Genomic DNA, 12,159 nt, shown 5'->3' with positions numbered 1-12,159 from the left:
AAAAATGGATAAGAGCAGCAATAATAGTGAAAGAAAGACAAAAAGAGGTACATATTGGTGGGAAAAGACAGGTTAAAAGTAGTTAAAAAGTGCCCAAAAGAGGCGCAGGTGGCCTTGTGGTTTAAGGCGCGCCCCACGTACGCAGACAGCCCAGGTTCGAATCTGACCTGAGGTCCTGTACCACATGTCTCTCCTCCCATTTCCGACTCTATCAACTATCCTCCTCTATCAAATAAAGGCACAAAGAGAAACAGAGATGGAAGGGGGTCTAAAGTGGCATAAATGAGTAAGGTTAAATATCTGAAACAGATAATAGTTCGACACACTCTCAATTTCAAGGTCAGCTAAGTGTTAGACAGGACGCTAGCACTAATGCTACTGATCAAGCATGTATTCTCTGATATCGTCAGTAAACCACAGCTGGAGAGGACACTTTCTGTTTTTCGGGGGCCTGGCCAACTTTGTGGGCAGGCCTGCTTATAGATGTCTATTTACAACCATTCAGTCTTTTAATATCTGACCTCCAAGATCTACTCTGTTTATATCCTTGAGTCAGGGTGGACATTTGTGTATTTGTAATGTCTCTGCAGAAAAATATTAAGGTATGGTGTATTTACATACAACTTTAAACTAGCAGAATGCTATGTGCTCAATATTGCCGATCTCTAAGAGACTGTTTATATTCATGCATCTTTTATACATCCTGATGTCAGCTTGAGTGACTGCCGGGGCTTTTTTGTGGCGTTTAATCCTCTGAAAATCAGACAAGAGATTACCCACTTTGATAATAAGGTGGTGGAGAGGACAGCGAGGGAAATGGGAAACCAAAACGCAGCAGACAGCACTTTCTTTCTCTTTCATTATGTGCTTAACAGCAAACAAAGTACAATAGATTACACCACCTGTATGCAGGAGCCCTGATAGCAGCGATGAAAACACAGCTGCCTCCCACAATGCACTTCAAAGCACACGGTGTCCAACATGCCAGCTCAGGTTGGCAGAAACGCTCTCCGTTTGATTGATCCGCCCTCAGCCCTGACAGATCGTGTCTTTGCACGCCGCCGCCACTGCCGCTTCTGCTGCCACGGAGCAAACAGTCGCCGGGTTGTCTCAACGTGAGCAGGAGGGGAGACGCGTGAGCGGGGTTTACACAGTGTCTGAGCGAGGAGGGGGTGGGGGGCAATGAATGAAACAAGGCTGGTGTCATGATCACTTTGTGCTGCAGAGAGGATGTAGAGCTTTTGATGCAGGATAAAAGAAAAGAGGAGATCTGAGGTGTGAAAAATGTGTGTGGGTGGACAGCAGATGGGCTCAGATGAGAATGTGAGCAGGAACTTTAATGCATATGGAAGCATGGGTTCAAACTTGGAGACTGTCACCACCAAAAATACATCGCTATTAATGCAAAATGTATGCATGCATTGTTAGGCTGCAGCATCTGGTAGTTTAAAAGTCCAATCAACAAGTTTTGATCTTAAATTTGATAACCTGGCATGTATGCAATTAAAGTTGCATTAAATTAGTCAAACTAACAGTGATAGCAGTGAGCAGACTTGTGTTGTTTGAACTTTAAGCCAAGGTGAACACTTCTCATTGAATTTAACTCACTCTGTTTGACCTTTAGCTTAAAAACAAAGCCTTCTTGGCTTCATCCAGTAGGTTATGGAGTTTCACGTGTATGTATTTGGCATGCCAACACTGCTGCAGTCATCCTTGGACTAATGTCTCTGCAACCTTTCCCCTTGTTAATTTTTGACGTATAGAAACGTCAACATAAGAGCTCACAGCTGCTTTGGCCGACTCCTTCGTGTCTCTGCTGGGCTCCCTCCCAAACACGGAGGCCTCTGGTGCTATCAGGTGATTCCAGGTCAGTGGGAACCGCTGGAGGTCCACGTCGACACCGCCCCTGATTGGCTGCTGGAATTTACCCAGCCGAGCTTTATGTTGGAGCTCAAAGAGGAAGAAAAACAGCGGCGGAGGAGGAGGAGGTAGAGGGGGAATGTATACACGGTCAACTGTCAGCTCGGGCTTTCATCACATGCTCGGATGTACAGCGTAAAGGCATTGGGCTGTAGCCTGAAATAATTCCCATTTAGTCACAGTCAAGTGTGAAATATATACAGTATGCACAGTGTGTAGAGCTAGTATATACAGCGCATTGTTATCAGCTTCATTTTTCCAGAACTTCCTGCCACTGTGGAAACAATTCTTCCTCTTTGTCATGCATGTCAGCCGCATCCTTGTTAATGTATAGCCCTGCTTATTATCTACTACTGCTCATTGGATAAAGTAAGGGTGTCAAAACCTGATATCAAAGGATTTTATCTGCCTCATCTTCAGGAGAAATGGTGTTAAAAAGAACCAAAACTTGTTTAAAAACTTAAACTTAAGTCATAAGCTCCTGAAATAGAACATAAGATATTGAATGTTTGATTAGACATCCTGTTGTATGGCGGGAACATCCAGGACAGCCTAGTAGGCTTTCCATTCTCAGCACTTGGTTTGTCAATATTAAATAAAAGATACATGGCTCTTTGAGTCTGCCTTCTATAAGAAATGAGGCCTTGACACAGCAGAGTCCTGCGCAGTTTGATGAACACATTTGGTGAAAGTCTATGAAGCGGGTATCTGACCGAAACGTCTCAATCTATATCTGGGATTGCAAAGCAACAAACTCAGAGCAGAATGTCACTCTAAGCTTTTATTACATGGCGGATTAGAGATTACTTTCATATGCGCTTGAATGCAGTTCAAATCTACTTCATAATCCAACGTCAGTGCCAATTGGATCCAAATGTAACCGGTGAGCGCTGTGCAGCATCTCCAGCGCTGTTTTTGACTGCTCCTGCTTGTGCTGGTTACTATAATTACGTTTAACTCAGAATGTCAAATTGCTCTATATTTGGCGATGATTTTCTCCGGGCGCAGTTGGCTCATGCTCGGTTGCTCCTGGAACATGCCTGTGCATAAGTGTGCTGAAACTTAACCCCTTACAGGCCTGACGCTCAGCCATAACACAGACTGGAGGAATGCCAGGCTGCTCTTGTTTAACAAAACAATATTTGGAGTGAGGAGTTCCAGAGACATTTTTTTTTTCTTTTCTCGTAAGGTAGTGTAATGGCTTCAAGCATTATGTCGTAATAGAAAGAGACACATGTTTAACTGGAACATGAGTCAATCTGAGGTAGAGTCACATACATTTTTACGCGTTAAAACATCAATAACACCTGAAATTTAACGAAAGCATGCTCCACACCCTGATTAATGAACGCACATGAGCCAAAACACACAAATACAAACATTAAAACACACCCTAACACACCTCCTTGTCTCACAGCGTCGGCACTTTGCTCAACTTCCTCACGGATTTGTCACCGCCGCAACGTGTCTTTCACAATCTCGCTCAGTCTGCTCCCATTAGAGTTAACACGCAGAGGTAGAAATGTCAGAATCCAGCAGCAGAAGCGGCGTTATCGTATAGCTCAAGTCCAGACGGTGGATTCATCCATCAAACATACGTCTCCCCGGCCGTCTCTTAATCACCGGGGGTTTTTCCCAGCAGGTAAGCCGCTCAGAAACAATGATGTCTTGTCAGAGACGTTAGTCATGAGTTATTTTTTGGGGGAGACGTGGGAGGTTGGCGAGGGGGTTTGGGTGTCTGCTCCACTGAAGAAATGTGAAAAATGTGCAGGTGATTGTGATTACTTGTGGCTGTCTGCAGTATACACTCCTTTATTAGCTCCCATGGTACGTTATTAGGTGGCGTGGGGTGCTGTGCAATGTTTTGTTGTGAGGAAAGAACAATACTTTCTCAAAAACAACTGTCACACACAATACATGTCCTAATTTAACTTTAGAGCGTGTTATTTTCTTCATTTTTTTGTCCTTTATGCTTTGTTTTACAACTGAACTTTGTACTTTAATTCAATTTTTAACCTCATATTCTTCTTTCAGGCAAAGTATCTCATCTCAATTTGCTATTTTGAACAAAATTAGCCCAATTAATGACCTAAAATTCACTCACCATATTCAAACTACAGCCAGGGAAGCTACAATGCTGTTTAAAAGTTTTAAAATTGCATCAATGTTTGATTTTTTTTTTTCTTTTTTACACAGTTAATAATTTATGTCTCTGTGCTTCATTAGAAGGTAAAGAATTTATATTAAGAAAGCAATAAGCACATTGAGGATTGTAAGTAAAGGCCAGTCTTGGACACATATCATTAGCTAGACAACAGCTAACATAGCATTGAAGCTAACAGTTGGCTAGGTAGCATAACCCTACAAAACTGTTGTAAAATGTTGACTTAATTCATGCTTCTAGCACAAGAAACAATGTCAAGTTGAGTCAAGATACACTTTTAACCGTGTTTATATTCTTATTTATACCAATCTTGGTAGCGGTTGTTAGCTAGTAAGACAATAGACAGAATCAACCTTTCACCAGCTACTAACTGACTGTAAGCTAGTTAAAACCTCCACTAACTAGATATTAATACTCTTCTGTTGTATTTTATCAGACTATAAAGTTGGAATGTTAGCTAAGAAGCAGCTGAATGCTAACGCTAGATGTTGACTGTTGCAAATGAGTTAATGAGTCTTCTGAGCTCTAGATCATTGGGAAGTGGCTAAATGGGGAACAGTTGTCAAATTTCTAAAGTTAATATCTTTAAAAACTGTAAACTTGTCATACTAGCTAACTTGTAGATTGTTGCTGTTGCTAGCTGTTGTCTATTTGTTGCAAATGACTCGGCAAAAATGTTTAATATTAAAGTACAGTTCAGTGTTGCTCCACATTTTGTACTCTAGAACAGTTGGGAACATGTTAAAAGAAGAATATATGTTAAATTCTCAAAGGCAACATCTTCAAAGAGTGTCAAATTTTGATGCTAGCTAAGCTGTAGATTAATGCTGATGCTAGCTGTCATGTAACTGCAGCAAATGACTCAGTAAAAGTGTTTGCTGTTGAAATACAGTTCAGTGTTGCTTCCCATTTTACTTCTGTCCATCTTTTGAACTGTAGATCAACAGGGAAGTGCTTAAATGAAACATATTTGACAAAATCCCAAATAACTATCTAGAGTATCCAAAGAACTATCCAAACAACAAGTTTTGCTGCTAGCTAAAATGTGGAAGCGTGCCGATGTTAGCTGTCGTTAGATGAGTCAGCGGAAATGCCTAAATATTGAAATAGGGTTCAGTTTGGCTAATTGTTTTGTTTTTCTGAAGATCAACTAGGAGTGATTAAAAGAACACTTGTTAAATTCCCAAAGTAACATCTTTAAACACTTTCAACCTCTAATGCTAGCTAAACTGTAGATGAATGCCGATGCTAGCAGTATTCTTACTGTAGCAAATGGCTCAGCAAAAACAGTTTAATGATGAAATACAGTGTTGCATATTTGTCTTTTTATCAGTCTTTTGAGCTATAGATTGATTGGGAAATGGTTAAATGAAGAATGTGTCATTTTATTTCCAAGACAAAGTTGTAAGATTGGCTGAATGCGTATGCTAGCTGTTTTCTAACTGTAGCAAATGAGTCATCAAAAACGTATAGTTCAGTGTTGCTCCGCATTTTTACTTCGGTCTGTCTTTTGAGCTGTAAATCAATCAGAAAGTTGTTGAATTTTAATTTTCTGTCAAATTCTTAAAACTCCCTGCTGGGATGTTCTGCTAAGTTAATCCTAATGCTAGCTTTTATTAGCTGTAGCAACGAGTCATTGAAATCAGAGAATATGAACATTTTAGTGCCACATTTATTCAACTTTTAGCAATACTAAAATTGACAAAATTAATAATATCCCTCATCTTCTTAACCCCAATACTTTACCAATTTACAGTGTTAAAATGTAGCTGAATGCTAACACTTGCTATTGTCCAACAATAGCAGATGACTCATCAAAAATGCTAAATACTGACATGTCTACATTTGGACATTTCTCAGTTTTAAGGTGCAGATAGGTTAAGAAGTGTTTTGAAGAATGGTCAAATTCCCAAGGTAAATACCCTCACAAACTCTGTGGCAATGCTAGCTAAAAGTGGTTGAATGCTAAGGCTAGCTATTGCAAATGAGTAGTCAGAAACTGTTTTCTATTGAAAGTTGTCCAGTATGGCCCCCAATTTCCACATTTTTGCATCTTTTTCTTCCATTAATCAAACAATAAGTGGTTAATTGAGAATTTTAAGTCAAGTTTGAGATGTTTTCTACCTTTTATAAACCGCGTTAAAAGCTGTTTAACATTTTAGTTTCCATTGTGCATCTTTAGAGGTCCACTTCCTGTTTTTTTGGCGACAGCAGTGTTTTTCTTTTCTTGTGTAGCTTTTAAGCTGTGTCGACCTGTTTAATAAATCGAGCACACCTTATTTTATTTTTTTATTAAGGCTTATGCATATTTGACCTAAGAATGAATGACTTTTGGGATTAAACTCGCAGATTACGAAGGCTCAGACACATGAAATTCTTTCTCTGTTGTACTTTCAACCCCTTTGGATAAAACAGACTGTCAGCCTTTCAACAAACACTGTTTTTTTCTCTCCTCTGACTGTCAGGCACAGGCCGGGTTTTCCTGCCGCGCTGCTTCAGTTGTTGTGATACCTCAGGAGAAGCCGTAAAACAGGCGTCTTTATTATCCGTGCTAGTGTGCCAAGATTTATCCCATTACAGGCTGGAATGCCCTCCTCTCCTCACGTGGGAATGGATCGGGACGCTCACACTCAATTTCTTTGTTTAGCCTGTTTCATGTGTGTGTGTTTGTGTGTAAGGGAGAGGTTGAGAGAGTCTGCTAGGAGTGAGGATGCCCTGCTTTTTGTTTCCTCCTGAGCTATTTTTGTCCACAGAGAACTGCAAGCGCTCAATTTTTGTGTGTGGTTAGGATGACCCAGTCTCCTCAGTGTGTCTGTTCAGTGTGTTTCTGTGTTATCTGCTGATTTGCTGCGAGGCTTGTGTGGCTTATAGGCCAATATAGAAGAAAAAAGTGTTGCTTTTTCATAGATAACAGCCTTTTATTTGAAATTTGAGTATTTATTCATGATTTGTAAAGGAAATAAAGGCATTGTAGGTGTAAAAAGCTGGATTTTTTTGGAATAGATGCTCAAATTGCTGCTAATTAAGGGTGTCACTGACTTTAGAATGACTGTGTCAGTAGGCCCTGACCTGTATCACCTACTTAACAATGACTCACTCTTATTTTCTCTCTTCCTTCCTCCTCCGTTTAGGGAAAAGCTGGCCGTGGCTCGCCTGCAGAGGGAAGTCGCACGGAGCAAGAGCGAAGGAACAATGGTAAAGTACAATCCAGACTGCCCGTCCCCTGTAATCTGTGCAAAGCCAGAGAAGCCACAGTATGCTCACTTCACACACACCCACAAACAAGCTGTAAAGCCCAGCCAAGCCACCACAGCGGCCCGAGTCAGTCTATGGCATCTCAACACTTCATCACTCGCTCTGAAAGGAGACAATACTGGAGAATTGTGCGTAGGCACTGGGAATATCCAACCGGAGTGCGTAAATCCATGGAATTCAATGGCCGGATTTCCATTTCCTCCCTTTTTTTACTGGATAGTGGCCCTTTAGAACAGAGTTACAAGGAGTAGAATATGAAACACTTGCACAAAAACATGGTACAACATGAGTTTGGCTATTTTTCCAAGCCTTGTGGAAATAACTTTGCATGCAATGTTGTTCTAACTACCGTAAAGTATGGAGTATAAGACACAAAGCTCATACACATTTACACCACTGTCCTGTCCTTGTCCTAGTGTACAAGCATCAGCAGAAATGTGTCCAACTCCACTTCTATAGGTGGTGATATGCCCCCTTTCAGTTTGTCTCATATGGACCTTTCTCCAGTTGACTGTGCTCAAGAGTTAGCAAGCCGCTAACTGTTTCACGGCGTTGTATGTTTTGTAATTCTTAAGGTAATGTCTGAAGGCAAAGACAACAGGACTACAGTCATGCTTGGCATTTATGTCTTTTGATTTTGGTGTCAAAAGCTTGCAAGGAAGCCATGGAGCATGCCCAGAACGCCCTGTCCAGTCAAGTCGCATTAGTTAGACCAAGCTTCTATTTTTGTCTTAGTCTTCTGCTATGCTTGGTGGCGATTTGCCTCCTTTCACTATCTTAGTATTGGGCATATCTAGTTGATCTTGCTTGCAAGTTAAGAAGCAGAAAGCTGGTTGGATGTCAAATGATATTTTGAAAACACCTGGTGATATCCAGCCCAGTGTGGTGGCTGTGGAGCATGCCCAGAACACCTTGTCCAGTCTGGGTCTAACTGTTGAATACACATGCAACCCTCAACCACATTGTCTGGGTGTTTCAGTCTGATTTCAAACAGCGTTTTTTTTGCAGACATGTCACTTTTTCTTGGACCATCTGCAAGCTTTAACACAGTAGATGAGCTTGTTAATAGATGCATAGACAGATTGTATTTTACTGACCCCATACTTAGAAATGGCGGTGTTACATCAGCCAGATATCTAGTGTGTAAAGCAGCAGAAGAATAAATACAATAGTGTTTATCAGTACATACATACAGTACTGTGCAGAACTTTTAGGCATGTTTGGGCCAAAAATTAAGCCTTGAGTCGGGCGTAGATGTAGTCAGTATGTAACAAGGGGGATTGACACAATCCTGGTCGTGCTCTGGATGTCTTTGCATGTCACCAGGGGTATGGGAAAACAATCTGTGAAAGAAATTGTAAGAGATGCAATTGAGTTTGACCTTTCCTGTTGAGCAACACGTGTCAACATGTGTCGAGCTGGACTCTGCCCCCCCAGAATCCTTAGCGCCCTACATGCCTAAAACTTATGCACATGACTTTACATGCAGTAATTTGCTTTAATTACCAATAAAGCCTTGAATACAGCAAATCAAAATAGTTGGTAGCTGCGAAGCACAGACCCACGGCTTGCAAGTTGTACCGCCCACCTCATTTGGTCCTTCGTTGAGTGTTTTCAATCAAAGCAGTACTACGTAAGGTTTACATACTTGAAATTGTGCCACAAGTTTCTGTAAATGAAGAATTATGACACAAAAACTGGCGCCAACTTTCGCCAGCCAGGCCTATGTTGCTACATACCGCTACATTTGTGCAGTGATGTGGCTGCTTGTGATATACAGTGAATGGGGCACATGGCCGTCAGTATGTAGGAGACATTCGACTTTATAGATGACGAATTGGTACCAACAGTTTGTCCTATGCACAAGAGGCATTTACTTTCAAGCATGCCCAGTGGTTTAGACATTTTTGCAAAGAAGTTTTTGCACATTTAGGAGTAAGTTTTGAGGGCAAAGTTACCATTATTTCTTGATTTCCAAAGACCTGGAAATATGGAAGTATAAGGCTGAAAGAATAAGCTAGAATATAGCATTCATACATGAAAATAGGTACAAATCTGTCTGGAATTAAGAAGTCAGTTTATAAACAGCTGAAAGCAGAGGAACCACGCCTTACATTCAGGATCTTGAGATTTTTTTGGTGCTTTTTGGACCAATTAGAAGGGCATGTTGAGGGCTAGATTTCTACTTTACTTAGAGTTCCGAAAGACTTGGAAATATGGAGGCGTAGGGTTGAATGAATCAGATCCAAAAACAGAAAAGCAAAGAAACCAAGCTTCAGTCAAAACTCATGTAAAAAGGTCTCAGTCGCAATGTATCTTGGGAATATTGTGCAACTTACCGTGATATTTGAGAGCTACATTTCCACTATCCCTTGATTTCCAAAAGACTTGGAAAATGGAAGTGCAGGGCCAAATGAGGGGGTTGGGATGGAGCGAAATGGAAATTTGATTTAAAAAATCAGCAAACATAAACATTCAGTGCAGTCTTGGCATGCATTGCTAATTTCTACAATGGGATACCTTGACATTTGGTCTTTGTTTGCAGTAGTCTGGATAAGTTTGAATCATTCAGCAGGATTAATAGGTATTCAGGAACATGCAGGTTGGGTAACATTACAAAGCTTTAGCCAAGGCTTAACCTGTCAACACCGCATTGTGCTAAGCTTTACTGGAAACTGCTGATAATATGCTTTCACTCCTTTTTTAAGAGATCTTGTGTAAGCAGAAGAAAAGATTTCAGGAGGTGGAAATCTGCATGTCAACGTGTACACGAGCGTGTATTTCTGTTTGCATATTTGTCCGTGCGCCTCCAGTTATTTTCTCAGGGAGGTCAGAGAGTGAAACCACGTGACGAAGCAGAGCTCAGCTGATTGCAGCCTCCGTGCAGAGGCTCTAACCACAGGCCCAGCTGTTCCTCTGCACCCCAGCGACGCCTGTGATTCTCTGTATGGCAGCGGGCCTACAGCTACAGCGGGGCTGATTCACTGTGAGATTTCGCACTATTCTGTCTGATTCTTATTGATCCCTCAAGGAGGAACCCTTGTTATCTCCTCCCCGTTGTAGAGTAGGTCAGATGACGGGGTCAGAGTCAGAACAGGGCCCCCGGAGCTGGGCGAGGGTTCAGATGAAGCTCAAGGCCACTTCAACGCAGCATTCTTGCTGTCACTGAAGGTTATTTTTAGACACTGGAGCAGAGAAATGCTGCGTTATGGGCTGATTATGAAGGGAATCTACCATGTGATTGGTTCTTGTTGTGGAAAATTACTGTAACATGAAATCAGGGACGTAAACATTGAATAAAACAGTAACTAATCTGGATTTGAAGTGCGATACAAGCAGACAGATCGCCATCGCTTCCTGGAGTTGTTTACCTCAACCTTTCCTGAACCGGAAGTTACATCTTCCCCCCACTCTTGACCTTTCTGTGACTTATCCAGCGCTGTCATACCAGTTATCCATGTGTATGGGAAACAACAAGGTCCAGTATTGATTCCCACAGCTGAAATGAATGCATGCATCCTCCAGTGAACCCGTCATATCACTGTGAGACAATCAGTCATGTGAGCAGCTGCAGATGTACGCAGTAATGCCCATGATAAACGGGGCTAACGGGATCAGTTACAGCCACTTTCACACCTGTAGTTCGGTTCACATACTTCAGCACAGAAAAGTCCATTTATATGTCAAACGGACTCATTAGAAATCAATTCAGCAGTGTCAAATTCAAAGTCAGACAGATAAGTCGTCCATGTGCAGTTTAGCTTGGAAGTCATTCTGCTCTTTAGTCTGCTTTATGGGTTTATTTGTCTTTTCTGGCTGTCAGACAGAGGTTAAAAAAGTAGGTGCAGACCTTATATTTCATGAGCAGTGACAGACGAATGAAGACTGGAATGCAGTATCAAGAAACTTGTATCATCAGCCAAAAACGTCTATATTTTCACCTTCAGTATGATGCATTCTTGTTTGAATGGCGACCAATAACCCTAAACAGTTATTTTTTTAGCTGGTGGATATTACAATGTTATGTACCAGACTGGCTTGAATATAAGACCTAACCAGGGAAAATGTCCAGACAGAAGACAAAAAGAAGAACTAGGTTTAGAAAAAGGTTCAAACAGTCTTTCTGACTGATGATAGCTGAGAATGTTTATTTGCATTTAAAGTCTAGAAACCAAATTTGAGATGACAGAACTTTTTACAGGTTTGCTTCAAGGTCAAGGTCAGGTATAACTATGTCTACCGGTTCAGTGCTTTGTTGGCCTTAGTCCTGTGTTTTTCTGGCCTCCTGATGGCCATCGTCCAGGCCTATGCCAAGCATTTGTTGAGGTTTTTGCCAGCTGACCCTTCCATGTCGCATCCGGCTGCCCCCAAGGTCTGGTTCTACTCACTGAGTCCTGGTCACCCAGTATGCAGTGAGCTGGATTAGGCCTGGGAAAGCACCTCATAAAGGTACAGAAAGGGTCGATCCCATTCCTTCCCTTTAGCCCTTATCTTTCCTTCCCCTTGGTTTTGCTCGTCCACGTTAGGGGAAGGGGCGTCCTAAATGTCTTTTGGTCCAAGGGCTACATAGCCCTTGAAAAGGAGATTTTTCAGGCCACACTTGAAACAAAGGGGTATGATGAATTTCCCACCATGCACTGCGTTCACTTGCAAATTGGCACAACAGGCAACGTATCGGCAATGTGTGTTGATGAACAGCAATCATGTCGCATCTCATTTCTTAGGGGAAGTTTTTCATCAATAGCCCTAACCACTCTGTTTCGAGGGGCAAGGGGAAGGGTTAAAGGGTAGAAATGGGACTGGCCGTAAGACCAGAGGGA

At 41.6% G+C, this 12,159-nt stretch overlaps 1 protein-coding gene across 3 annotated transcripts in view; it reads left to right on the top strand.

Moving 5' to 3' along the window:
• LOC121506286 (nck-associated protein 5-like) overlaps positions 1-12,159 on the top strand; it is a 265,350-nt gene that overhangs the window by 137,748 nt on the left and 115,443 nt on the right. For all 3 annotated transcript variants that reach the window (XM_041782019.1, XM_041782017.1, XM_041782020.1), the window contains one exon: positions 7,216-7,279. In XM_041782019.1, the coding sequence (XP_041637953.1) occupies positions 7,216-7,279 (64 nt within the window). The remainder of the gene's footprint in view (positions 1-7,215; positions 7,280-12,159) is intronic.

Source organism: Cheilinus undulatus, linkage group 24 (assembly GCF_018320785.1).
Source record: "Cheilinus undulatus linkage group 24, ASM1832078v1, whole genome shotgun sequence".
NCBI classification, from domain to species: Eukaryota; Metazoa; Chordata; class Actinopteri; order Labriformes; family Labridae; genus Cheilinus; species Cheilinus undulatus.
Note: the sequence above shows the minus strand (reverse complement) of the source record. Positions and strands in the feature narration are given on the sequence as shown.